The 27,129-nt window shown below is 33.5% G+C and overlaps 1 protein-coding gene across 7 annotated transcripts in view; it reads left to right on the top strand.

Annotated features, from left to right (window-relative positions):
* Positions 1–27,129, top strand: part of BLTP1 (bridge-like lipid transfer protein family member 1) — a 232,472-nt gene that overhangs the window by 154,367 nt on the left and 50,976 nt on the right. For 5 of the 7 annotated variants that reach the window (XM_074274114.1, XM_074274117.1, XM_074274118.1 and 2 more), the window contains 10 exons: positions 326–524; positions 1,464–1,523; positions 13,456–13,682; positions 14,089–14,289; positions 14,481–14,611; positions 15,983–16,106; positions 22,189–22,298; positions 23,152–23,242; positions 23,972–24,034; positions 26,830–27,083. In XM_074274114.1, coding sequence (XP_074130215.1) covers positions 326–524; positions 1,464–1,523; positions 13,456–13,682; positions 14,089–14,289; positions 14,481–14,611; positions 15,983–16,106; positions 22,189–22,298; positions 23,152–23,242; positions 23,972–24,034; positions 26,830–27,083 — 1,460 coding nt within the window. The remainder of the gene's footprint in view (positions 1–325; positions 525–1,463; positions 1,524–13,455; positions 13,683–14,088; positions 14,290–14,480; positions 14,612–15,982; positions 16,107–22,188; positions 22,299–23,151; positions 23,243–23,971; positions 24,035–26,829; positions 27,084–27,129) is intronic. The other 2 variants (XM_074274119.1, XM_074274120.1) reach the window with 2 other exon arrangements.

Here is a 27,129-nt window from a genome sequence, read left to right as displayed (position 1 = left end):
GAGTGTAGAAGTACAGTTCTAGAACAGATGGAAAAGTCAAAGTTGAAAAGTGAAACTTTATCATGATCCTTTTGATACTATGATTAATTCTTTAAAATTTGGTAAAATCTTATATGATAAATCAATTTATTTCAATTCACCGAATTTTAAAATTTTACAACTTCCCAATTGAAAGCTTCTTTGACATTATTTAATATTCCTATTTTAAAGTTTGTTTTTTTCAGGCTCTTAGGAACAGAACTAAAAATAGTACTCCCTTCTTGCCATGAGGACTGAACTTATAAGTTACCTTTCTTTTCACTTTTGCATCTTCCTTATTTTGTAGTCGAATCACACTGGTGACCTTGACACTGGTTCTGCTTTGGTATTGACCATTGAGAGTACTCTGATTACTGCCTGCTCTTCAGAGTCTCTCGTTAGTAAAGGTCACTTCAAAAATTTCTGTATCCGCTTTGCTGATGGCTTTGAGACAACTTGGGATGATTGGAAACCAGAAATTCGTGGGGATCTTGTCATGAATGCCTGTAAGTTCCTTACTTTTTATAGCGGGTTTGAACTTAAAAGAAAATGAGTCTGTCATATAGAAATTTTGTAATCATGTAGAGATAGGCGCATATTAACATTCTTCTTCTGAAAAGGATCTCTTGACCATATTGGATATGAAGAGGTTTTAAAAACTGTTTAAAGAAAGTTAAATATGTGGAATTGCATGTGAAGAAGCCATATATTCCTGTCTAAGGATAGTATTCATCCCTTTTCTTTGATTTTCATAAAGCATTTGGGGAGGGGGCAGCTAGGTGGCGCAGTGGATAGAGCACCAGCCCTGAATTCAGGAGGACCCGAGTTCAAATCTGGTCTCAGACACTTAACACTTCCTAGCTGTGTGACTCTGGGCAAGTCACTTAACCCCAGCTTCAGGAAAAAGGAAAAAAAAAAAGCATTTGGGGAAAAAAAATGTGCATTATTAATTATCATCCAGGATTTCCCAGCACTTAGCAAACAGCCATATTGACTGTTGTCCTATTTAATTCTTCTTTAGATATGAACTCAAGCCTTCCCAATTTGTGATTTCAGTGGCATGCTATTTTAAGGATGACCTGGAGGAATTCTTACATTTGTATGTTTCTCACTATGATGAATGAATGAGAACTGAATTCTTAAAATTAGAATTTTATAGGTACTGAAAGAGACCATAACAGTCATGTATTTGCAAAAATGAAATTCAAAAAGGAGAAACAATTTGTGTGAGGTCACTCAGCAGCTACTTGTCAGGGCTCTTGTAGGGAGCAGATGCTCCCTCTAAAAGTGCTGTGTAGACCTTCATTATTTATAGATAGTAGTTTAGATTGGTTTTAGATGGTCATCTTTTTAATGAGAGTGTAAGCAAACATTTTACCAAAACATTAATCTTGATGTCAAAAAGACTTGTCTAATGTGTTTTGTTATGTTTTTTCAATCTCTAGGTGTAGTGCCTGATGGCACTTATGAAGTCTGCTCAAGAACCACTGGGCAGGCAGCGGCCGGTAAGAGGACACCTTTTTTGTGATGCAGGGTTTTGTTTTTAAGTTGTCTTCATGCTTCATTAGTTAAACTCACATTGCTAGTGGTGTTTTATGAACTTAACTATTGTATAAATGTGAATAGATTTCTAGATTTTAATTCCTTCAATAAACACTAAGCAGCTAGTCAAGTTTTGTCAGGTGCTAAAGATTAAAAAATGAACATGGGGGCAGCTAGGTAGTGCAGTGAATAGAGCACTAGCTCTGAAGTCAGGAGGACCTAATTTTAAATCTGACCTCAGAAACTTAACACTTCCTAGATGTGTGACCCTAGGCAAGTCAATTAACCCCAATTGCCTCAAGCCAAAAAAAAAAAAAAAAGAATATGATAGTCCCTGTTTTCAAAAAGTTTACAATCAAATATAACACAAGGTAATATGTGATAAATACTAAATGTAAAGTTCTGTAGGAGTTTAAAAGAGGGAAGTGATGAGGATCAGTAAGGATAACTTGGGGTCTCTTGGGAAAAGAATTTTGGAGAGCAAGTTGGCTCTAAGTCAAAGCAGAATTTATTGTGAAGAGCGAGGCAGGCTTATTCTTTAAGGGACCAGCAGCAAGCTAGACATGAGGTCCCATCTTTATATCAGTTTCTGAGCCAGATATCATGGGTTGTGTTGATTCTTATGTAGCAGGTAACCTTCAAAGTTTATGGGTCGTGTCACAGGCTGAGTTACTTCTTATATGGGCAATTATACATAAGGAACAAAAAAATAGCATTCACTTGATCCAGTCAGCTAGGTGCAGGTGGCTTGGGTGGGGCTACACATTTCTAGGACCTCAGGTTGTAAACAAGATTAGTCACACATACCCCAAGTCCTAAAAAAAAGTCTTTGCTATTGGGCAAAGTTTCCATTGTTGCTGGGTAAGTTTTCCACAAGTCAGGGTATAAGGCAAGGGCTAAAGCCAATCCCATTGGGAGTGATGGTCTTACTTGGGGATACCAGGGAAAGCTACATGGAAGAGGTGGCATTTGAGCCGGGCTCTAAAGAGTAATTCAAATAATCCAAAGATTATTTTATAGGATGGGCCTAGAAGAAGAGAAAGGAGAACTAGTAGAACTCAACTGTAGAGTAATAACTGGAGAAAGATGGAGATGAGAATGCATAAAGCATGTTGAATGACCAAGAAGTAATCTGATAATGTGTACACATGCATAATAAACATGCAAAAATTCATGTTTTCATATAAACACATATGTGTGTGTATCTTTTAATATGCATGTATGCATATAACTATGTTTACTTATTTTGCTGCTGTATTGTTTATAGAAATTCACAACCCAACCAGTACTTTATTTGCATTATGATTTTTCCCCAAGTTTGCTCACCATAAATCTTATAATTATTTTTGCCAATTTGATGTACCTGTGGCAATGTATCTGAATGATTTTAATTTAAAATTCTGTGATCACTAGCACTGTAGTCACTGATAGTTGTCTTTTTTTTTTTTTTTTTTTCTTACAAGAACTACTGCACATTTTCTTTGACCACTTCTCCATGGGAGGATGAATTTTCTCCAAATTTATTTCAGATTCTTAAAGATGTTATTTCATACTCCTATCAGAAATGTTCTGTGCAAAAATGATTTTTCAATGTACGTCTTTGTTGTTCTAGATGCACTTTTAGATAAATCAAATTAGTCTATTCTAGCTTGTTTGTTATTACCTGTAAAAATTTTTTTTTAAATTTGGTAAAGAAAATGCTACTATAAAGACTTTAAAACAAGGAGTCTCTCCTCATCTCTAATACTATAATTAATTTAGTCTTTGAAAGATAAACAATTGATAAAAATCCTTGTTTAACAGAGCTCTCATTATCATTACTGGAATGGCTTGAACCTGAGAGATGTAAACTCACTAGAAATCCCTAGAGTCCAAGTTAAGAGAATTCCCTGTATTTAGAGAATTCCTCCAGATATTCTTGCTTGCATATGTCTGATTTCATCAGATACCAAAACATTGCAAAATCTACATAACCTTTCAAGAGCTTTTGTTCTGACCAAGCATACTACTAAAAAAAAAAAAAAAAAAAAAAAAAAACTAGATAGATGGAGAATTGTAAAGGGCTAGAACTGAGCAATGCACTTGGATAATGAAGCATGTGAGACTAATTGCCAATTGGACAGTTCCCTATTAACTTGTTTGAAGGTTGACCCTCCCCAGCTGTTCTGTGCTGACTTGATTGGTGGGACAAAGAGGGGGAAGTGACGTGTGTGGGAGGAGTAGGAGGAGGAAAAGGAATTGAGATGCAGATGCTGAGTCAGTCTCTCCTGGTGTTTGAGGAAGGAAGGTGTGTGAGATTGCTAGGCCTAAGCCCCTGACCTTGACTGTAAAAGATCAAGAATAAAGACGTTTAGTGATCCTGATTCCGGCTGATTTCTGGGAAGACAGAGTTCCAGCAGAGAATATCTACTGATATTATGTGTAACTTAGAAAGCTTATCTATCTGCAAAAATAGCTGGAAATGATGGTAGAAACATGAATCTCACTGGTACCAAAAGTAAGAAGAGGCTACTGAAATATGTTGTTTTAATAACTTCTCTACTCCCCCCCAATTCTCCCAAACAAAGGGCCATATTTTTATACCAACATTCCTTTGGAGATGGTGTATATGAACAACTTAAGAAATTAAAAATCAGTATCACACAAGACAGTGAGGTCGGTAGCACAATGGATAGAGTACTGAAGACTCATCTTCCTGAGTTCAAATTCAGCTTCAGATACTCACCATGTTACTCTGAGCAAACCCTCAGTTCGCCTAAGTTTCCACATTTCTAAAATGAATTGAAGAAGAAAATGGCAAACCACCCCAGTATTTTTTCAAGAAAATCCCAAATGAGGTCACAAAGAGTTGAATACAGCTAAAAATGAATGAATGACTGAACCACAACAACAAAATTTCTCATACTAGCTCTCCACCTCCTAGATAACCAAGACATATCCCAAATAATATTTTTAAGGAAAAAAAATCTTCAAAACCTATCATTACATCAAAAAATCTGAAAATAGATAAAACTACCACAGTTTTGGACTCTCTTTAAAGTAATGGCATAAAACTGAATTCTCTTTTGGGGATCTTGCTTGTTCTTTGTAGTTTTGCAACATTCACTTATTTTATTATTCACTTTATTTATTCCATATATATTGTTTCGTTATTATTTGTATTGTTTTCTTTGCTCTATTTACTTCATTCTGTGTCAGATTATGTAAATCTTTCTATGCTATTTGTCTTTCTGTTCGTTATATTTATTGTTCATAATAATGTTCAGTTGCATTCATGTACTTCAGTTTGTTTAGCTATTTCCCATAGAATAGCTGTTTCATTTCTAATTCTTAAGCTATCACCAAAAGTACTACTAAAAAAACTATATTTTTTAAAGATCGCAATGCAATAAAAATTACATTCAATAAAAAGTCAGAGGAAAATAGACCAAAAAGTAATTGGAAACTAAATAATCTCAACCTAAAGAATGAATGGATGAAACAGCAAATCATAGACACAGTAATTTCATCCAAGAGAATGACAGTAATGAGACAACATACCAAAATTTGTGAAATGCAGCCAAAGTGGTAATAAGGGGAAATTTTATATCTCTAGAGGCTTATTTGCATACAATAGAGAAAGAGATCAATGAACTGGGCTTGCAATAAAAAAACTAGGAAAAGAGCAAATTAATACTCTCCCCCAATACTAAACTTGAAATTCCAAAAATAAAAGGAGAGATTAATAAAATTGAAAGTTTAAAAAAACTATTGAATTAATAAATAAAACTGAGTTAGTTTTATGAAAAAAAAAAGCAAAGTAGATAAACCTTTAGTAAATTTGAATAGAAGAAGGAAAGAGGAAAATCAAATAGTTAGTCTTAAAAATGAAAAGAGAAGTTTCCACTAATGAAGAGGAAATTAGAGCAATAATTAGGAGTTACTTTGCCCAACTTTATGCCAATAAATTTGATAACCTAAGTGAAATGGAGTAATACTTACAAAAATATAGGTTGCCCAGATTAACAGAGGAGGAAGTAAATTGCTTAAATAGTCCCATTTTAGAAAAAGCTGTTAATCAACTCCCTAGGAAAACATCCCCAGCACCAGATAGATTTACATGTGAATTCTACCAAACATTTAAAGAACAATTAACTCCAATACTATATAAACTATTTTTAAAAATGGGAATGAAGGACTTCTACCAAATTCTTTTTATGACACAGACATGATATTGACACTTAAACCGGGTAGGACAAAAACAGAGAAAGAAAATTATAGACCAATCTCCTTAATGAATATTGCAAAAATCTTAAGTAAAATATTAGCAAAGAGATTATAGAAAATCATCTCCTGGATAAATACATCATGACCAAGTAGTCTTTATATTAGGAATGCAGAGCTGGTTCAGTATTAGGAAAATATTGGCATAATTGACTGTATCAATAACCAAATTAACAAAAACCATATGATTATCTCAATAGATGCAGAAAAAGCATTTGATAAAATCCAACACCCATTCCTGTTAAAAACACTACAGATTATAGGAATAAATGGACTTTTCCTTAAAATTGTCAGTAGCATCTATGTAAAACCATTGGTGAGCATCATATGTAATGGGGATAAACTGGAATCATTCCCAATTAGATCAGGAGTGAAACAAGGTTGCCCACTATCACCATTACTATTCAGTATTGTATTAGAAATGCTAGCTTTGGCAATAAGAGATGGAAAAGAGATTAAACAAATTAGAGTAGGTAATGAGGAAACTAAATTATCATTCTTTGCAAATGATATGATGGTATACTTAGAGAACCCCAGAATTTCAACTAAAAAGCTGCTAGAAATAATCCACAACTTTAGCAAAGTTGCAGGATACAAAATAAATCCACATAAATAATCAGCATTTTTATACGTTACTAACAAAATCCAACAGCAAGAGGTACAAAGAGAAATTCCATTTCATATAACTGTCAATAGTATAAAATATGTGGGAATCTTATCTGCCAAGGGAAAGTCAGGAGCTATATAAGCAAAACTACAAGACACTTTCCACACAAATAAAGTCAGATCTAACCAATTGGAAAAATATTAAGTGCTCCTGGATAGGTTGAGTGAATATAATAAAGATGACAATACTACTAAACTAACCTATTTATTTAGTGCTATACCAACCAAACTCCTAAGAAACTATTTCATTGATCTAGAAAAAATAACAACTAAATTCATCTGGAAGAACAAAAGGTCAAGACTTGCAAGGGAACTAATGAAAAAAAAAATATTGCCCCCCCCCCCAAAAGAAATGGAAAAAAAATCCACTGCATAAAAACAACTTCTTTAAAAATACAATTGACCAAATATAAAAGGAGGCTAAAAAACAAGAGCTAACTGAAGGAGATAATTTCTCGAAGAATGATGTCTAAACTTTTTTAATCATGGTCTTCAGGTGAATATAATAAAGATGACAATACTTCCTAAACTAATCTATTTATTTAGTGCTATACCAATAAAACTCCCAAGAAACTATTTTACTGATCTAGAAAAAATTACAAAATTCATCTAGAAGAATAAAAGATCAAGAAAAAAAAATCAAATGAAGGTGACCTAGCTGTACCAGATCTTAAAACTATATTATAAAGTAGCAGTCATCAAATCATTTGGTACTGGCTAAGAAATAGACTAGTTGATCAGTGGAATAGGTTAAGTTCACAGGACAAAATACTCAATAACTATAGCAATCTAGTATTTAATAAACCCAAAGACCCCAACTTTTAAGATAAGAATTCAGTTTGACAAAAGCTGCTGAGAAAATTGGAAACAAATATGGCAGAAACTAGGCATTGACCCACACTTAACACCATATACCAAGATAAGGTTGAAATGGGTTCATGATCTAGGCATAAAGAATAATATTATAAATAAATTAGAAGAACATAGGATAGTTTATCTCTCAGACCTGTGGAGGAGGAAGGAGTTTATGACCAAAGAAGAACTAGAGATCATTATTGACCGCAAAATAGATAATTTTGATTATATTAAGTTAAAAAGTTTTTGTACAAACAAAACTAATTTAAAACAAGATTAAAAGGGAAGCAATAAACTGGGAAAACATTTTTACATTCAAAAGTTTTGATAAAGGCCTCATTTCCAAACTATAGAGAATTGACTCTAATTTTTAAGAAATCCAGTCATTCTCCAATTGATATGTGGTCAAAGGATACGAACAATTTTCAGATGAAGAAATTGAAACTATTTGTAGTCATAGGAAAAGGTGCTCCACATCACTATTGATCAGAGAAATGCAAATTAAGACAACTCTGAGATACCACTACTCATCTATCAGATTGGCTAAGGTGACAGGAAAAGATAATGATGAATATTGGCGGGGACACTGATATATTGTTAGTGGAGTTGTGGATGCATCCAACCATTCTGGAGAGCTATTTAGAACTATGACCAAAGGATTATCAAATTGTGCATACCCTTTGATCCAGCAGTGTGTCTACTGAGACAGGGAAACTAGTCAGGGAAAACTGAGGGAACCTCTGCAGAAATGCCAGGCCCAGTTGTGCTGCTGAGATGTGCCCGGGCAAGAAGGAACCAGCATATGCTTGGTGGAGTAGGGAAGCTGCAGGCAGTTAGAAGAGGGTGAAGTTCTTGGTTTAGGGTTCCAGGCCAGAGAGAAGAACTCAAGGAAGACCTGAATTCAGAAGCACCATCACCCCCTACCTCCATGATTAGAGGTGACTACACTAACAGTCTATTATTTTTAAAGAAAAAGTGGGCAAAAGAAATGCAAATTAAGACAACTCTAAGATACCACTACACACCTGTCAGATTGGCTAAGGTGACAGGAAAAGATAATGATGAATATTGGTGGGGACACTGATATATTGTTAGTGGAGTTGTGAATGCATCCAACCATTCTGAAGAGCTATTTGGAATTATGCCACAGGATTATCAAACTCTGCCTTTGATCCAGCAGTGTTACTAGGGGCTTTTATCCCAAAGATATCCTAAAGGAGGGAAAGGGACACATGTGAAAAAATGATTGTGGCAGCCTTCTTTGTAGTAGCTAGAAACTGGAAATTGAATGGATGCCTATCAATTGGAGAATGGTTGAATAAGTTATGATAAATGAATGTTATGGAATATTATTGTTCTGTAAGAAATGACCCACAGGATGATTTCAGAGAGGCCTGGAGAGACCTACATGAACTGATACTAAGTGAAACGAATAGAACCAGGAGATCATTATACACGGCAACAACAAGACTATACAATGATCAATTCTGATATACGTGCCTCTCTTCAACATTGAGGTGATTCAAATTGCTTCCACTTATTCAGTGATGAAGAGAGGTATCTGTGCCCAGAGAACCACGGAAATAGAGTGTAAAGCACAACAGCATTTTCACTCTTTCTTTTATTGTTTGCTTGCATTTTTGTTTTCCTTCTCAGGTTTTTTCCTTTCTTTCTAGATCCGATTTTTCTTGTCCAGCAAGATAACTATAAATATATATATAGTGGGTGAGGGGAGAGAGAAAACTAAAAGCTGGTTCTTTGAAAGAACTAATTGGATTAACTTAACTTTCACCAATTCGATTAAAAAGAAAGCATCAAATCAATAAAATAGCAAATGAAGAAAGGGAAATCACAAAAACTACTATGCATAATCATCTGTAAAGAAAAATGAGACATATTCATACACATACACAAAGAAGAAATACCTCCAAAAGTTTCAAATATCTAAATTAACAGAAGACTAAAGTACAACTAACTATTAAGGAATTACCAAAAAAAAAAAAAAAAAAAAAGCCTAAAAATTATTTTAAAGGGTAATCAAGCCAAAGGGAGTGTAATCTCTATTATTACATGTTAGGTGTAAGTACCTGATACCAAGAGAAAGGGAGGTCAATCATTTTGATTTGACGTTGTCAGTGTAGGCACTGAAGAAAGAGATATTGATCTGAAGTGTGACTTTCTTGAATTTGACCTAGGTTGTTAAGAATAGTCTTTATATGTTTGTGTTCCTCACTAACTGAATTTAAATTCCAATTTTATTAAATATAGATCTTTATTTCTTTTGATATTGTGATTATTTGTATTCAATTATGTATTCAATTATTTGTATTCAACTATGATAAATACCTCTGATTTTTCTGATGTTATTTTTTTTCTTGTGCCTTTTATATCCTTTAGCAAATATAGTTTCCTTTATCTCTTTTAATGAGATCTATTTTTACTTTTGCTTGATCTGAGATAAGAATTGCTACTCCTGCTTTTTTTCTTTTTCTTTTTTTAATTTCAACTGAAAAGTTCCAATTTTTTACCTTTACTCTGTATGTATCACTCTTCTTTAAATATGTTTCTTATAAACAATATATTGTAGGATCTTGGCTTTTAATCAGTCTGCTATCTGCTTCCTTTTTATGGGAGAATTGATTCCATTCACATTCACAGTTAAAATAACTAACTCTTTATTTCCTCACCATCTTGTTTTTTCCAAGTTATACTTCTTTTTCTATAAAAAAAAAAAAAAAAAAAAAAAAAAAAAGTTACTTTTCCCTTTTCCTTCTCCCCAGTGTTTTGTTTCTGACCACCACCTTCCTCAATCTGTCCTCCTCTTTTATATCCCCTCCCCTCTTTCTTGTCCCTTTCCTCTTCTTCTGCTGTTCTCCCTTCTATTGGTCTCACCCTTCCCCTTCTACTTACTTATAGGATGAGACATATTTCTCTATCCAGCTAAATACGTTTGATATTCTCTTTTTGAGCCAAATCCAAATGAGATTAAGGTTTAAACAATGCTCATCCTCTTCCTTTCTTTCCCTCAACTGTAATAGGTCTTTTTTTGACTCTTCTTGTGATGTAATTTATCCTATTTTACCTTCCCTTTCTTCTTTTTCCAGTATAATCCCTTTTCCACTCCTAATTTCTTTTTTGTATCATATCAATAAAGTCAAATTATACCTATCTATCCTCTAAGTATACCCCTAACAAAGATACAGTTCTCAAGAGTTAAATATTTCCTCTTCTCATATAGGGATATAAACATTTTAACCTTTACAGAAACATTTTTTTTCCCTTTCCTTTTTACATTTTCATGCTTTTCTTGCGTTCTATATTTGAATATCAAATTTTCTGTTCAGCTCTGGTCTTTTCATCAAAAATAATTGAAAATCCCCTAATTCATTGAATGTTCATCTTTTCCCCTGAAAGATAATGCTTAGTTTTGCTGAATAGTTGATTCTAACTGTAGTCCAAGTTCCTTTGCCCTCTGGAATATCATAGTTGAGGCCCTTAGATCCTTTAAAGTGGAAGATAGTAGGTCCTGAACAGTACTGATTGTAATTTCTTGATATTTGAATTGTTTCTGCTGCTTGAAGTATTTTCTCCTTGATCTGATAATTCTGGAATTTAGCTACAATATTCCTTGGAATTTTCATTTTGGGGTCTCTTTCAAGAGGTGATTGGTGGATTCTTTCAATGGCTATTTTACTTTCTAGTCCTAAGACATCAGGGCAGTTTTCCTTGAAAGATGTTGTTTGGGTTCTTTTTTCATCATGATTTTCAGATAGTCCAATAATTCTTAGATTATCTCTCCTAGATCTGTGTGCCAGGTCAGTTGTTTATCCAATGAGGTATTTTACATTTTCTTCTATTTTAAAAAAATTTTTGATTGATTGATTCTTGATTTCTCATTGAATCATTCACTTCCATTTGTTCAATTCTAATTTTTAGTGAATTTTCTTCTTTAGTTATCTTTTTAAATTCCTTTTGAATTTGGCCAGTTGAATTTTTAAATAAGTTATTTTTATTTGTTGGATTTTTTTTTCCTTCACCAGTTCTCTTTCCCCCCCCCCCCCCATTTTACCACTTTTGTTTTTCAAGAAGTTGTTTTCTTTTTTCATTTTGTGAAATCTGTTTTATAAGGAGTGGTTTTCTTTAGTATGTTTTTCCCCCATTTAACAATTGTATTTTTTAAAGAGTTGTTTTATTCAATTTCTATGTTTCCTTTCCCAAAGCTCTTGTTTCCTTTCTCCTTTTTTCTTCTAATTCTACTTTAAGATCCTTTTTGAATTCTTCAGAGCAACTCATATCACTCTTTGAGGATTCATCTGGAGACACTTTGCCTTGTTGTCCTCAGGATTTGAAGTCTCTTCTTCCTTGTCTCCATAATAGCTATCTGTGGTCAGAGCTCTTTTTGCTTTTTTGCTCATTTTTAAAGTTTGAGGTCTGTTCTTTGTACAAAGGGAAGATTGTCCTGTAATTCCTCTACAGTATGACAGGGGCTTAATGCTATGCTGCTGGAACTGCTGGCTTCCTTCCCACAGGGGCTTAGTGCTATGTTGCTGGAACTGCTGGCTTCCTTCCCATGTTGGGTTTGTGGCCAAGTCCACTTTGTTATGCCAGAGTTCAGAGGCTTATCATTTGCCTTCTGTAGCATTGGGTGTTTCACAGCTAGTCTGTTGATCCACTGGCTTCTGAACCAGGATAGAGTAGCCAAACTGCTGTATTTTGGCTAAGAACCTCCCAATGGATTCCCCTGGTGCTCCACTCTGGGTCTCCCTGTGCTGGGCCGCATCACACCCAGCCCAATTGAGACAGACCTTTCCTAAAATTTTTCCAAAATTTCTTCTGCTGGAAGTTTGTTGAAACTTCAAATATTTGTAGATTGATTCACTCTGAAACCCATTTAGAGGCTTGATTTTATTGTTGATTCTGAAGGAAACCAGAAGAACTTAGGCAAAGACCTGCCTATCCCTGCTATTTTGGCTCTGCCCCTATTTCTTTAACTCCTTAATATATTCATCATTTCTTTAGCCTTTTTGTAACTCATTTATTTAATCTTTTTTTCTATAAGGTGATTTTTCTTGATTATGCTATTACTTTATTTGACATTTGTTACTATTTGAGTCATGAAGGGAGCCAATTTCTCTCTTAATTTTGAAATTCTTTTGTTTTGTCCTGCTTCTGAATAGTCTAGAGTTGTTTAAAATTTAATAAGAATGAAAAGACAATTTTCAGCTAGAGTTTAGATGGACTTGGTCATTCTGAGGAAAGATAAAATTATATATATATACATATATATCTTTTAAGAGCTATATAAGTGATAGCTATTAATATCAATATTAAATTTGGACTCTTTTTAGTAAGCAATGTAGTGTTGATGTTTCCTAAATCAGTGTAATAGTTAAGGAAAATTCTGTTCAGGATGAACAAGAATATAAAAATCAGGATTCACTGGGAGAGGGGTATAGGTTTGAGGTAAAACTGACTTGAACTAAGGGAAATCTGATGTAATAATCATAATATAATTGTATGATTCTTGTTATAGTTAAGATGCACCATTTGACGTAGTTAGTGTGCAGAATGGCAGCCTCAGAGCCAGGAAGACCAGGATTAAAACCCAGCCTCTGATACTTTCTAGCTCTGTGCTCTAGGCAGCTTCAAGACTTTTTTTGCATTAAAATGTGCCAACTTGCTATTAGTAGATGGAGTCAAAGATATACAAAAGCACCTAAATGGTGGATTGTTAGCATTTGAGATAGAGTCCAAATTTGTAGGTTTCATTTTCATTTTATTTCATTTTTATTTATTTACTATTTTGTTAAGGGAGCTTGAGTTGTGACTTGCCTAGTCACACAACTAGTAAGTGTTTAGCATCTGGAGCCAGAATTTAATTTGAGTCCTTCTGACTTGAGGGCCAGTATTGTATCCACTGCACCATTTAGCTGCCCCATTATGTTTAATTTTCAAAAACAACACAAAATACAATACATACTATTGACTTTTTCCACTCCACGTGACCTATTGTGGTGCACATATCTATGTCTTTTCTCATTCCTTCTGTTATTATTTATATTCATGTTGATATAACTTGCAGAACTGTATCTCTCTTCTATCTTTGAATAGAAAGTAGCAGTGCTGGGACCTGGACACTCAATGTCTTATGGAAAATGTGTGGAATTGATGTCCACATGGATCCTAACATTGGAAAGAGGCTGAATGCTCTAGGAAACACCCTAACCACCTTGACAGGAGAGGAAGATGTGGATGACATTGCTGACCTCAGCTCAGTAAATATTGCAGATCTGTCAGATGAAGATGAAACGGACACGATGTCACCCACCGTGCATGCTGTAAGTCATTCCTCTCCCTCTCCCCCCTAGCAATGGGATATCTCATGGGCTGGCTTTACCTTGTGCCAATAATAATGCTGCTTTTAGATGTTATCAGCTGGGACACTCAGTGCTGTGGAGACACTGATCTCTACAGGTATTGGAGCCCTCTGCTCCTTTTACTTGGTTTTCCTGCTTCCTAAAGTTTTGGGCCTCCTTGTACCTTAATATGCAGGTGAAAATCCAAAGTCAAAAAAAATTTATAATGTCAAATTATTAGGATTCATTAGTGAAATATAAGAAATCATTCTCTTGTTTTCATTCTGGTTTTAATAAAAGGGATTTTAGAACATTTACTATTGTACCATGAAATTATTTCTGTTCTCAGGAAAAAAGGAAGACACTAATTGTGCTATTTATCATTTAGAGTTCAGATGGAAGTTCAATATGTGGAGATGTCAACAAGCTTACCTTTGGGCAGCGACTTGTAAATCACCTTCTGGGACTGACACCCCTAAATCAGCGTTATTCTGTTCCTGCAGAATATCTGTTTGGATCAGAGATGTGTGCTGACTTTCAGTCCAACCAGACACATATGAAAGCAAGCAGGGCTCACTCATGGGGAAATGTAGGTAGTAATTAAAGGAGTTTGAGTGAACATGATGAGACATAGATCACTAACGAATCTCTCTAATCAGCTCAACAGATTCCCTTGATTCTGGCATGCTCTTTTTGATCTTAAATGTTAATTTTGTATTAATTTAGATGTGCTTTTTCATAATGGACTAGGTGTTCACAAATGTGCATTTGATTTTTCAGGAAGTTGTAGATTATCGGAGGCCAGGAGCATCCTGTACCCAACCAGGGGAATTGAGAGGGAGGAAAATCATGAAACGCATTGTGGATATTAGGGAACTTAATGAACAGGCCAAAGTAATTGATGATCTCAAGTATGTATGGATGGTTACCATTGATTTAATTGATTATTCCTGATTCTGATAAGAGTAAAATCAAACTCTGATATGTAAAGAACTTTTAATGTAATATTACTTAGTTCCTTTCTTTTACAAATGAAGAAACAAGTGAAAATGCCAAGAGGCTAAGAGATTTATCCAGAATAACACTACTAGCAAATTAAGAGCCAGGGATTAGAACCCAGGTTTTTTGACTCTTCCACCAAATTACTTAGTTGAAGATATTACTTTTCTTTCTCCTCCACCAATATATTTTTATTTACTTCATTAAATATTTCTCAATTGTATATTTAAAAAATTTTAACATTTGATATTTTAAATTTGGGGGCTCTAAATTCTCTCTATCTCATATATGTGAAATCATCCAAAACATTTCTATATTAGCCATGTAGCAAAAGAAAATACACAAAATATAAAGAAAATGAAAAAAATATACTTTGATCTATATTCATACTCGATCAGTTCTTTCTCTGGAGATGAATAGTTTTTTTCATCATTAAGTTATTCAGAATTGTCTGGATCATTGTATTGCTGAGGATAACGAAGTCATTCACAGTTGATCATTGTACAATATTATTGTAACTATGTACAGTGTTTTTCTAGTTCTGCTTAATTTATTTTGCATCAGTTCATATAAATCTTTCCAGGTTCTTCTAAAACATTACAGCACAATAGTGTTATATCACATTCATATGTCATAAATTCAGCTATTGATCGGCATCCCCTTGATTTCCAATTTTTTCCTTTCTCAATAAGGATTACCAATTATGTAACATTTTAAAGTTTTCAAAGTCTTTTGTTTCTATTTATGGTTGTGTGTAAACAAATGTAAGTTGGGTGCTGCTATTCCTATTTTATAGATGAAGAAACTGAAATATACAGAGGTTAACTGACTTAAGTAAAGTCATATTTGATCTTAGGACTTCCTTACACTTCATGTAGATGCATTCTTTTATGATACATAGCTCCTGTTACAATATCATACAGTTTTCTTGTAAGGTAAAATTCTCAAGCCCTATGAGATCAAATGCCCAAGTATGGGCTACCAAGAAAAAAATGAGCATAATGTTTTTATCCATCTAATGCTTATTTAATAGTGTCCTTACTTGGTTCTATCAGTCCATCAGAAACAGAGAGTAATTATCATACTCAAGGAAAATACACACTTCACAAAGTATACTATTCATCTCCATGCATTGGAACTGTTTTGACTGCCCAACAAACTAAATATTTAGAAAACTCCACTTTAATTTGCTGAACTTTTGTTAAAAGGAAAAAGTTGAAAAAAATCCCCTCCTTTTCTAAGTGCTTTATTATTTTAAAAAATATTTATGGTTTTTCTTCCAGAAAACTGGGTGCAAGTGAAGGAACCATAAATCAAGAAATTCAGCGATACCAACAGTTAGAGTCAGTTGCAGTGAATGATATTCGTAGAGACGTCCGCAAAAAATTGCGAAGGTCCAGTATGCGGGTGAGTAAATGTTGAAGAAACTTTATTTTTTTAAAAGGAACCATAAAATATTTCTAAACTTTTAAATATGTTGAAAGAAAATGTTTTTATAAAGTAAATAGGGACATTATAAACTTTATAATTTGTAGTTCTGCAAAAATATATTTTTCATCCCAAACAGGAATGCAAAGTGTTTTAATAGTACCTAGTATTATTATCTCATTCAGGTGATATGCTCAACATTGGCTTTCTCATCATCTTCCCCAGGTTCAGAATAGGATCCACCCAACATGGTGAAATCCTTTCTCTAGCCTCTTTTCTGATCTTGCATGGATATCTATGAGATGTGCAGCCTTCTATTTATGTTGTCTTTCCTTCCCATTGTATTAGTTGCTCACCTGCTCTTTCATTTATTTATTCATTCATGTATTCATGTATTTATTTATTTATTTGGCTTAAATGCAAAAAAGAGGGAAGGGAAAAAAGGAAATAGAGGGGGGGGGAAAAATTCCGTGTACACAGCAGAACATAAAGAGGATTCAAAATAGGAAGTAATAAATTTCCAATTTAAGTAAGCCTATATAATAAGTACTATTCATTGTGTTCAGAGCTCTCCTTGTAGGTTTCTTTTGTTCTCTGCAGTACCCTTTTTACTTTTTTCCTCTTTTCCTCCTCCCCTCTCCCTGGAAGGTTATAATTATATTTTTATTTTTAAAATTATATATACATACATACACATATATGTGTGCATATATATATATGTTATACACATACATAAATACATTTACATGTGTACCTATACACACACATATATATTCATATATATCTGTTTAAGGCTGTATTATCCTCGTTTATTCTCTTTTTCTCTGAAGTGGATAACATCATCCTCCATAAATCCAAGTCTATATTTTTCCAAATCCACCAACACATTATTTCCTACACCACAGCAACATTCCAACCTTAGTCTCTAGTTCTTTTAATAGTCTAAAACAATATTGATTAATGTGGCTGACATATATTAGTTTCCTTATTTTTTTTCTCTTTTGACTAAAACTTTTAGCTTTAACTTTGAGATCAATGATTACTACCTCTGGTTTTTTGTTTTTTTTTTTCTAATAAAATCTGCTTCTGATCATTATGTTTATTTCTATCCCTGCTGATTCCTCTGCTTTACTTTTACCTGCTAGTACCTAATCTACTCCCCATCCTTTTCCCCACCTTTTCTCTCCCTCTTTATCTCATTCCCATTAATTTAGACAGCCTTCCCTACTTCCCATCTTATCCTATTTACTCTCCTTCTCATTTCTTCATGAATTTAGAAGACTTTTATGCCCTTCTAAGATACATATGTATTGTTCCCTCTTGAACCCATTTCCAGTGTTCATGAGATTTCAGAATTACCAAATCCTTCTTCCCCATCTAATCTGTGTCAGTTCTTGTTCCTGTACCTCATTCCTGTAACCCAATTAATCTTTTTATCTTTTGCTACATGGTTTTGCTTTTTAGAATCAAGTCATACAATGTACAATTTCATTTGTACAATGAAATCCTGAAAGTCTGGCAATTCATTGAATTTCTTTTTCATTCAGTATTATGCTTAACTTGGGTGTGATATTTTTAGCTGTAACCCTGGTTCTTTACCTTTTAAGTATATAGTGTTCCAAGACCTGTGGTCTCTTTTTTAATGTAGCTGCTGCTAGTCCTATGTTATTCTAATTGTGGCTCTGTCATATGTGAATTTTTTTTTCTTCTTGTTATTCATATTTTCTCTTTGTTCTGAGGGTTTTCAGAATTTAGTTATGATGTTCCTGTGGGTTTTTCTTGTAGGATATCTTTCAGGTGGTGATCAGTAAATTTTTCTTATATTTTGTTTTATTATTTCTTAGTCTCTTATAACTTCCCTGGAGCACAGAGGAAGAAAGAGTCATAGTCATATCTAAGCTTAAAGAAAATCATTGTGATAGTTCTGTAGAGAAGGGTTTGAGAGAAAGATCCTTGAAGCAGAAAGATCACTGAGCAGAGCATTGCAATAGGAAGATGATAATGATGGCCAGCACTAAAGTGGTATCTCTGTTAGTAAAAAAATGAGGGGTCAGAAACAAGAGATCTTATAGATAGCAATGGCAAAGTTTACTAACTGGGTATAGATATGTAGATGAAGGAGAATGAGTTTTCCAAGGTAACAAAGTCATAAATCTGGGCTGCTTAAAAGAATGGTGGTGACCTTAACAGAAAGGAAAATTCAGAAGACAGGTATTTGGGGGAAAAGATAATTTAATTCAGCTTTGGATATGTTGAGTTTGAGCTGTTTTTCAAACATATAGTTTAAAATTTCCAGTAAACAGTTGGAAATCCATTAGTCTTACATTTCTAGAAGTCCAGGATAGAGATTGAGGCTAGACTGACAGATCTAGGAGTTATGGCATACAGAATAAAATTAAACTCAGGTGAACTGATGAGGTTACCAAGAAAAGCCCACAGAAAATTTACTCTTATCTCAGCTTGATTTTAACTATACTACTTCAGGTTTTTTGTTTGTTTGTTTGTTTTTTTAATTGCATTTAATACAAATACTTTCTACTTAATCCTCCCATACCATTTACAGTCCCCAGCCCTTCAAAGTGGAGGTCTTCACTTCTTATTTCAGTGAAAAAAAAATGTGGTTTTTTAACAAGAGCTCTTTCTTCTTCCTTCTTCCTTATCTCCAATCCATCTGACATCATCTCCTACTATATGCTCCTTTACACCAGCCTCAGATGATATCAAGGCTAGCCCTTCTTCCTATACCATTGAACCTAACTTTTCACATCTTCTTTAGCAATTTGCATCCACCTTTATTCTCATGCTTTTTAATTTTCTGTCTTTATTGACTACTTCCCTGCTTCCTTTAAACTAAACCAAGATCTTTACTTCATCTGTCATCCTACTATCCTTTTTTTTATTCTCAATTAAAATTGAAAAAACTGTTTATACTCTGTTCTTCCATTGCCTCTCTTCTCTAATAAACCTTTTACAGTCTGCCTTGCAGTCTCATTATTCAGCTGAAACTTCTCTTTCCAAAGTGATCCCTATAAGTGCTGAATCTAATTACTTCCTCTTAGTCTTCTTCCCTTGCTGGAACTCTGTCTTCCCAGAAATCAGTTGGAGTCAGGATCACTAAACGTCTTTATTCTTGATCTTTTATGGTCAAGGTCAGGGGCTTAGGCCTAACAATCTCACACACACCTTCCTCCCTCAAACACCAGGAGAGACTGACTCAGCCTACGCATCTCAATTTCTTCTTCTTCCTCCTACTCCTCCCACACACGTCACTTCCCCCTCTTTGTCCCACCAATCAGGTCAGCACAGAACAGCTGGGGAGGGTCAACCTTCAAACAAGTTAATAGGAAACTGTCCAATTGGCAATTAGTCTCACGTGCTTCATTATCCAAGTGCATTGCTCAGTTCTAGCCCTTTACATCTCCCGCTTTCTTTTGTTTTAGACCACAGGTGGTCGCGCCATCCCTGGCTTTTCAGGGAGGTGAGAACCCAAAAAAGGAGGTGATCACACCCCCCCTGACTTCTCAGGAAGGGAGATGAATAGTTTAATAACCAGTAGCACGCTCAAGAACAGCCACGTGTAATCTTAAAAGCCTTTATTATACCTACTCATATAAGGCCCTGACTTGTCAGCTCCCTAGTGAACACCTGATCTGAAGACCCACATGTTCACCACCAACTCCTTACCTCTCAGCTATCCATCCGCTTGGCTCAGTTACCCCAGGCTAGGGAGACAGGTTAAAGAGAGCGACTGCTGTCTGCAGTGGGCCTGTGAGGTCACACACACAGCCAACCAGCGAGAGAGCTGTCACCCATTACGAAGCTATCTCAATATGGACAGGATCCCACCCACAGGGCAGTCCTGTATCCACAGAGAATACTTCTGGGTCACTCAAATCTCCTCTTGCTCTGTGGCGCTGCCCATTTAAAGGGCCCTTACAATTCCCTTCTCTTGTTTTGCGGGAACCGCATCCTTACAATCCCTGGACATAGTTGTAGTTTTCCTTTTGGGCATATTCCTCATCTGGATTTTTGTACTCTCTTTCAATTGTGATGATTTTAAAGATTCAAGAAACAGTTTCCAAGTAATTAAATCATCTTATTAATAAGGTCAGCAGATTATTGATAAAAGGATGGTCATTTGGCCATCTCTCTTGGATTAAGATTCCTAAGATTCCTAATTTGCAATGGTGGTAGGGCTTAAGGTTTACCTTGGAAGATTAGGTGTTCCTGAGGGATGCCTAATCAACTTTGATTGCTTAATCAGGTGGAATGTAGAATATCATGACATACATGACTTAGGTCACTTAAATCTTAGTCTGAGACATTAATTTCCATATCACCTATTTTGATATGAGAGAGAGAGCCAACATTTTCTCAGGACTTGTCTGAACAAACACAATGAGCAGGAATATACCCAATAGACTAAACTTAAATTTTCTTTTACTGCCTGATTAGATCTTGGCCTGGATAAATATTTAAGAGGGATTTTCCATACTTTCTTATTTCTGGATGAGGAAATAGAAAAGAGGAAAACTTCAGTCCTAATAGAATAATGAGTTATTAAATATAATAGAGAAATAGTCATTTCTCATTCCCATCTCTCTCTTACTATATATCTTTATGTTATGTCCATTAACTTCATTTATGTATCACAGTTCTGTCCTTTGCCTTCTCTTATCAGCTCCCATGGGATTAATTATTATCTCTGTGCAGATAATTTTCAGATCTATTTAACCAGCCCTTATTTTTTTCCCTGAACTACTTAGTCATATATAACTGCCTCTTGACATGTTTCATTCAGTCAAGATGTTCTCTAGATATCTCAAATTCATTATGTCCAAAACAGAACTCATCTTTTCTAAATGTCCCCTTTTCTCAACTTCTCAATTACAGCTGAGAATATCCCATTCTTCTATTGACCCAGATTCAGTATTCTTGTCATCCTTATCATTCCCAAATCTTTTTCCTTTTAAGTCCAAAGCATTTCTTGTATCTTCTCCACTTACACAGTTGCTGTCTTAGTTCAGACTAGATCAGTTAATAATCTTGGATTTTTGCAATAACTTTACAGTTGTTCCCCATGCCTCAAGCTTCTCTCTTCTCATAATGCATCTTCCTCTTATTAGTTATTTTCATTAAAAATAGATCTGAATGTGTCACCCTTTTTCTCAACATGACACCAAAATCCTATTCTTTTCTCTTCTGTCTTGACTTACTCACATTTCTTTGTATTCATACTGGCTTGTCAGAGAGGTTCCCAAATGGGGACAACCATATTGTTACAGCTCAGACCCCTAGAGGTAACCTTGGTTTGAGGGAACTGTACTTTTACTGCTCATAGCTATAATTCTTGAGCTCCAGTGGAATGTTTCCAATTTTGTTAAGTTGTACAAGATGACACAAACTTTTTTTTTCTATTTTCAAGCAATTTTTCTTCTTTATACCTCCCCTACACTAAAAAAAATTTTGGTAACAAATAAGACACTATTGATTCTTAATCAGAAACCTTGAATAAAGAAAAAGAAAAACAAGAATAATCACAACTAGTCTTCCCCCCCCCCCCACCTCACTCTGAGAATTCATAGCTCATTAATGAGATTAAAAATGAGAGGAGTACCATTTTTTTGTTCACTTATCCTCTTACACATATTTTTCCTTCTCCTTTAATCCTCAGTTTACAAGTGGTACATTGTGATACTGTATTTAGCTTTGCCTATTATATTTGGGAATTGTCCTATATTATCATCAACTTTTCATTGTTTCTTATTCTTAAGCTACTGAACTTTACCTTTGTAAATAGAGAATATGATTCCTGGAGTATTTGTTATAACAAAATTTGACTTTGGAATACAGTGTCAAAAATTTGACTGGAGTTTTTATTTATTTTTGATTATTTTTTAAAATTCACAATAATATATTATATTGACTAGTTTATCACTGATTAATCTTGAAATTCTTTCAATAAGAAAAAAAAGTAAGTCTAATTTCATTCTTTTTGTGAGAAAAAAATTTTAAATAATCGATATTTTACAAAATTTCAACTTTTCATCCCTTTTTTCAGGCTGCTTCACTGAAAGATAAATGGGGTCTAGGCTATAAACCCAGTTATAGCCGGTCAAAAAGTATTGCTGCTTCTGGAAGACCACCTCTTAAACGAACAGAAAGATCAAGGTAATAGAAAGAAATATATGAAAAGAACTTGTAGTTAGCTAATAAAATTGTAGTCTTCAATAATAGAATATTGCATGTGAACTAAAATACTTTATATATGCCCCCTCTTCCCTTCTTAAAAAACTCTTGGTTATGCTCCAAGAAGTAAGAAAAACCAAATTTTTTCAGATGGATGATAAGATACTTGATAAGATAAATAACAAAACATGTGTTTGTTGCCAAATTTTAAAAAGAAATTTATATTGTTATGAACAAGTGCAACAGGCCCTGAAAATGTGTGTTTTAAACTGATTGGCACCAGAAAGTCTAGTTCAAAAATAATTTGTGTTTAGTCTATTGAGAGATATCTAAGGAAATTCAGATGTATTTTTAGTCTTTGTGTCTGTCCACAAACACACACACACATATTAATATATGTTAATTTATCAAAAAGGAAAACTTGTTATGTTGTGAAGTGAAATGCTAAAATTAGCATTATCTGTTTTTTAAGCGAAGCAAAATGTGGGTAGTTTTTTTTTGGCTTGGTTCTACAAAATAACAAGGTTTAGTGGGATGTAAAGAGCTCCAGGCTTTTAAGATTTAGTTTCTAAATCAGCTTTAATTACTATTATAACCATAGGAAGACAGTTCACATTTATATATCTTTGTGTCCTATTTGTAAAAGAAAGTGATTCCCTTCTAGATCAAGGTTTTTCCAAGTATCCATTAATTTTTGTTGAAGTGATTATACCAAAATGAAATCAGTGAATGATCCCAATCTTGAGGTCTAGAATGATAATGTAATGATGTACTTAATAAATTTCAAGTAAAAAATTGTACTATTTGATGTTTCTCTCTTTTATATGGCTTGCAGTTCTCGATTAGGAGAAAATGAAGAGCTCCCAGAAATTCGTGTAGATGCAGCATCTCCTGGACCCAGAGTAACATTCAATATCCAGGATCCAGTAAGAGAAATCTTACATATCATATTACAGTTAGGAACAATTTGTCAGTTTTTGGTAATTTCAATAACAATTTAAAAACAAAAATATACAATTTTAAGAGACATCCAAAAGAATATAGGCTAAAGATTCTCAAACTTTTTAAAATTCACAGAATTCAACTTAGACAACTATTCCACAGTCCATATGCCCTACCTGTTTGCATTTGTTAACATCAAAAAGCATTTCATCAAAATAATTGAGAAAATTGGATTTGCGTACGGCAAAATATGGTTTGCTTTCTGTGAAATACCACAATCACTTTTGACAGGAATACAAATAAAATTGTATTGCAAACTTATGCTATGAGAGATATCAGCTAACAGATCATAAGTGGTTCTTAGGAGCACTTTGAGAACCAATCTATATTAACTACCAAATAGCAAAAGTTTTTCTTTTAGTTGATTAGCTTTCCTTTTAAGTAAATATTAACTTCAAGCTATGATCGCTTTTGCATGATTGTATTTATGCTATCTCTGTTGTCATAGGTTACTAGGTATGTGAGTTTTAGAATATAGCTTCAAATGAAAAGGTAGAAGTTAATTCAGAATCAATATTGTCAAAGTAAACATCCACTGTATGTGAGATTTGAAGCTGATATCTTTGTTTCGTTCTCATCATGCTTTTTATGAAGTAGCTACTGTTTTTATTTTGTGAATTTTGTTAATTTTTTTCTTTGTCATTTTAATTAAGTTGAATAATACAGTTTGGGGAAATGCACAACAATCCCGATGTCCAGGGGAAGTGTATTTTAAGGTACTGGTAAAAGAACCCAAATTATACTATAAAGCTAATTAACTTTCTGCAAAATCTGTTTTCAAATTATCTTCCTCTTATTTCAGACTAAACTCAGATTTATTTAAAAAAACCTTACAAAGAAGTTAAAAATTATTCTAATAATTTTGTGTAAGGGTGGCACCACATATAATTTGTATAATACACATGTATAAAATGCACACATAGGAAAGTACCTAACAGCTTTTAAAAAATATTTAAAATGTTCATTTAATATTTTAAAAAAATTAAACATTCCTCCTTTCAAGTTTTAGAAGTTAAAAGTCAAGAACTTGAACAAATACAAGTGTTGAACCCCAAAATGGAGCAAACTATACCAGTTTGTTGAGTCCCTTATCAGACCTATCTATCATCATCCTCTCTTCATTTTCATCATCACCATCACTAACTCCTTTAACCCAAGACAGAAAAAATTTCATTTATAACTTAGTAAATAGTCCTTAGTAGTTGCCTGAGTCATGCAAAGGTTTAAGTGACTTGCCTAATATATCATATGGCTAAAACAGCTATGTATTATAAAAGCTATAATAATGAACATTTATATAACACTTACTGTGTGCCAGGTGCTGTGCTAAGAGCTTTATGTTTATTATTTCATCTGATCTTTACAATAGCCCTAGGAGCTAGTACTAATATTATTCTCATTTTACAGATAAGGAAACTTCAGCAAGAAGAGATTAAATGACTTGACCTTGTATCACACTGCTATTAAGTATCCAAGCCTAGAATTGAACTCAAATCTTACTCCAGAACTCTATCCATAGTACCATCTGGCTGCCCCCATATCAGAAGTCAAATTTGAACCCAATTCATTCTGACTATAATCCCAGAACTCTTATCTACTACCATTCTGCCTTTTATATTAATAATAAATGTTACAATACCAGTTATAATCTTCAAAATACATAGAATGACAAACTTTCAACATATAGAGACCCAACAAGAATTTAAAACAATGGGAGACTAGAACAGTTTATTATCTAACCATCATCTAATATATTGAATAAATCTATCAAAAGATAAACTTAGAAGCTAATAGCTTTTCTTTAATCGTAAAAGACACCTACTTGAGAGTCCACAGAACATTTATTTAGTTGTACTCTGACCATTTCTATCAACTCCATCAGTCATCAGAGAATAATAATATAAGTAAAAAAAAATAATAGCACGATAGAGGCTCGCCCATAAAAGTGAGTAATGACTAATAAAGTAGATCATAATCTGATCTATTTCTAGAGTTCACCTTAAAATGCTCTTAAAGAGTTTGAAATATGACTTTTCCTTTTGTTTGATAAAGTAAGAGAAATCATCCAGCTGTTAGAGGGTAAAGTTAGGGCACTTTTAGAAAAGCAAAATGATTGTAAAACTCCATGGTTATCAATAGGAGAAATAAAAAGCTTAGTTTAAAAATTATATCAATTTAGAGCCAGAAGTAATCTTTAGGTATTATCTTGTCCAATTCACTTATTATGCTTGCATCATGATATATACATGACATTATCATAGATATATTATATACACATATACATTATATTTAATTTATGGTGCATATACATTTATGAGTTTATATATTATACATAAAAGGTATTCCAAAAATCTTAGTGTGGTTTTAAAGATTTAATGATTATACATAATACACACATGTATACATACACATATACAATGTGCACACACACACAAAATATATATAGAGAGAGACACATACAGTATATACACATATACAATGTTTGTGTGTATCCATTTCTCTATGTTATACATGCTTACATATATAAAAGCTTCACACTTTTTTAAAAAACCTTAAATTTATTCAAATCATTAATAAAAAACTCAAAAGCCACAACAATTTGTTGGGTTGGAATAGTAGCAGTTGTTAAAAGTTTTGCTAAGTAGAATTATATCCTATTTTAAGAACATAACATGCAAATATCTAAACTTGAAAATAGTTAATTTAATGATAATTTGTGTCACAAAAACTTTCATAAAATTCTTTTAAATAGTGAGCTTTCAAGTGAATATAAAATATGATTTTGCATACAATAATGCAATTTTATCCTTATTCAAGAGAACATATCTTTTATAAAGTGAAGTACACTTACCTCAGAGAATTGTTTGAAATTATAATTGACAGTTCACCATTTAATCAGTAATAATTTTAAATGTCATGTAACATTAAATTTCTAATAGAAGTGAATATTTTAAAGTTTTATAAATGTTTACAACTATACTTGGCTGCTTCATCTTTTTCAATTGTTGATTTTATCTTTACCCAAAACACTTAAAATTACTATCTTGAGATTACCAAAAATTTCATAATAACACTGCATGCTATTCTTTCTCTAATTCACTCTTCTGTATTTTTGATTTACAAGTGATTATATACTTAAACTTTGCTTCTGCATGTCTGACTTTTGTTTTAATTTTAAAATATATGTTTTCAATTTGTCATTTATTTTGACATAAGGCAGATTTTAACTTCAGAATGCAGAGATAGTATAACATTGCATTGTCCTTCTTCATTTAAAATATATAGTGTCCCAAAAGTCTTAGGGCAGTTTTTAAGCTTAAATATAAAATATCTGTTAAGCTCACTACATATATATATATATATATTTGTGTAAACACACTCATTTCGTGCATTCACCAGTCTGCTAGTTTGTTTGTTTGTTTTTTTTTTCTAATTAAGGAACTTTTAACTTACACTATTAAATGTAACTGAGAAATAATATTAATTTTAATAATTTCTTTTTTATCTTCAGTTTCCTGAGGAAACAGAATTGGACCTTTTGTCAGTAACCATTGATGGGCCATCTCAGTACTCATCTAACAGTGAAGGATCATGCTCAGTGTTCAGTTCACCAAAAACTCCAGGTATCTTCTCACAAGGTATTCCTTTCCAAAATGAAGAGGGAAGAAGGGATGACAGTTTGTCGTCTTCCAGTGAAGATTCAGAAAAGGATGAAAAGGAAGATGATCATGATAGGGAAAGGCACTACATTTACAGGAAACCCTCGTAAGTAAATACATATTTGTTCTTTTTTTTTTTTTTTTTTTTTTTT

Source organism: Sminthopsis crassicaudata, chromosome 6, assembly GCF_048593235.1.
Source record: "Sminthopsis crassicaudata isolate SCR6 chromosome 6, ASM4859323v1, whole genome shotgun sequence".
In the NCBI taxonomy this organism is placed as follows: Eukaryota; Metazoa; Chordata; class Mammalia; order Dasyuromorphia; family Dasyuridae; genus Sminthopsis; species Sminthopsis crassicaudata.
Note: the sequence above shows the minus strand (reverse complement) of the source record. Positions and strands in the feature narration are given on the sequence as shown.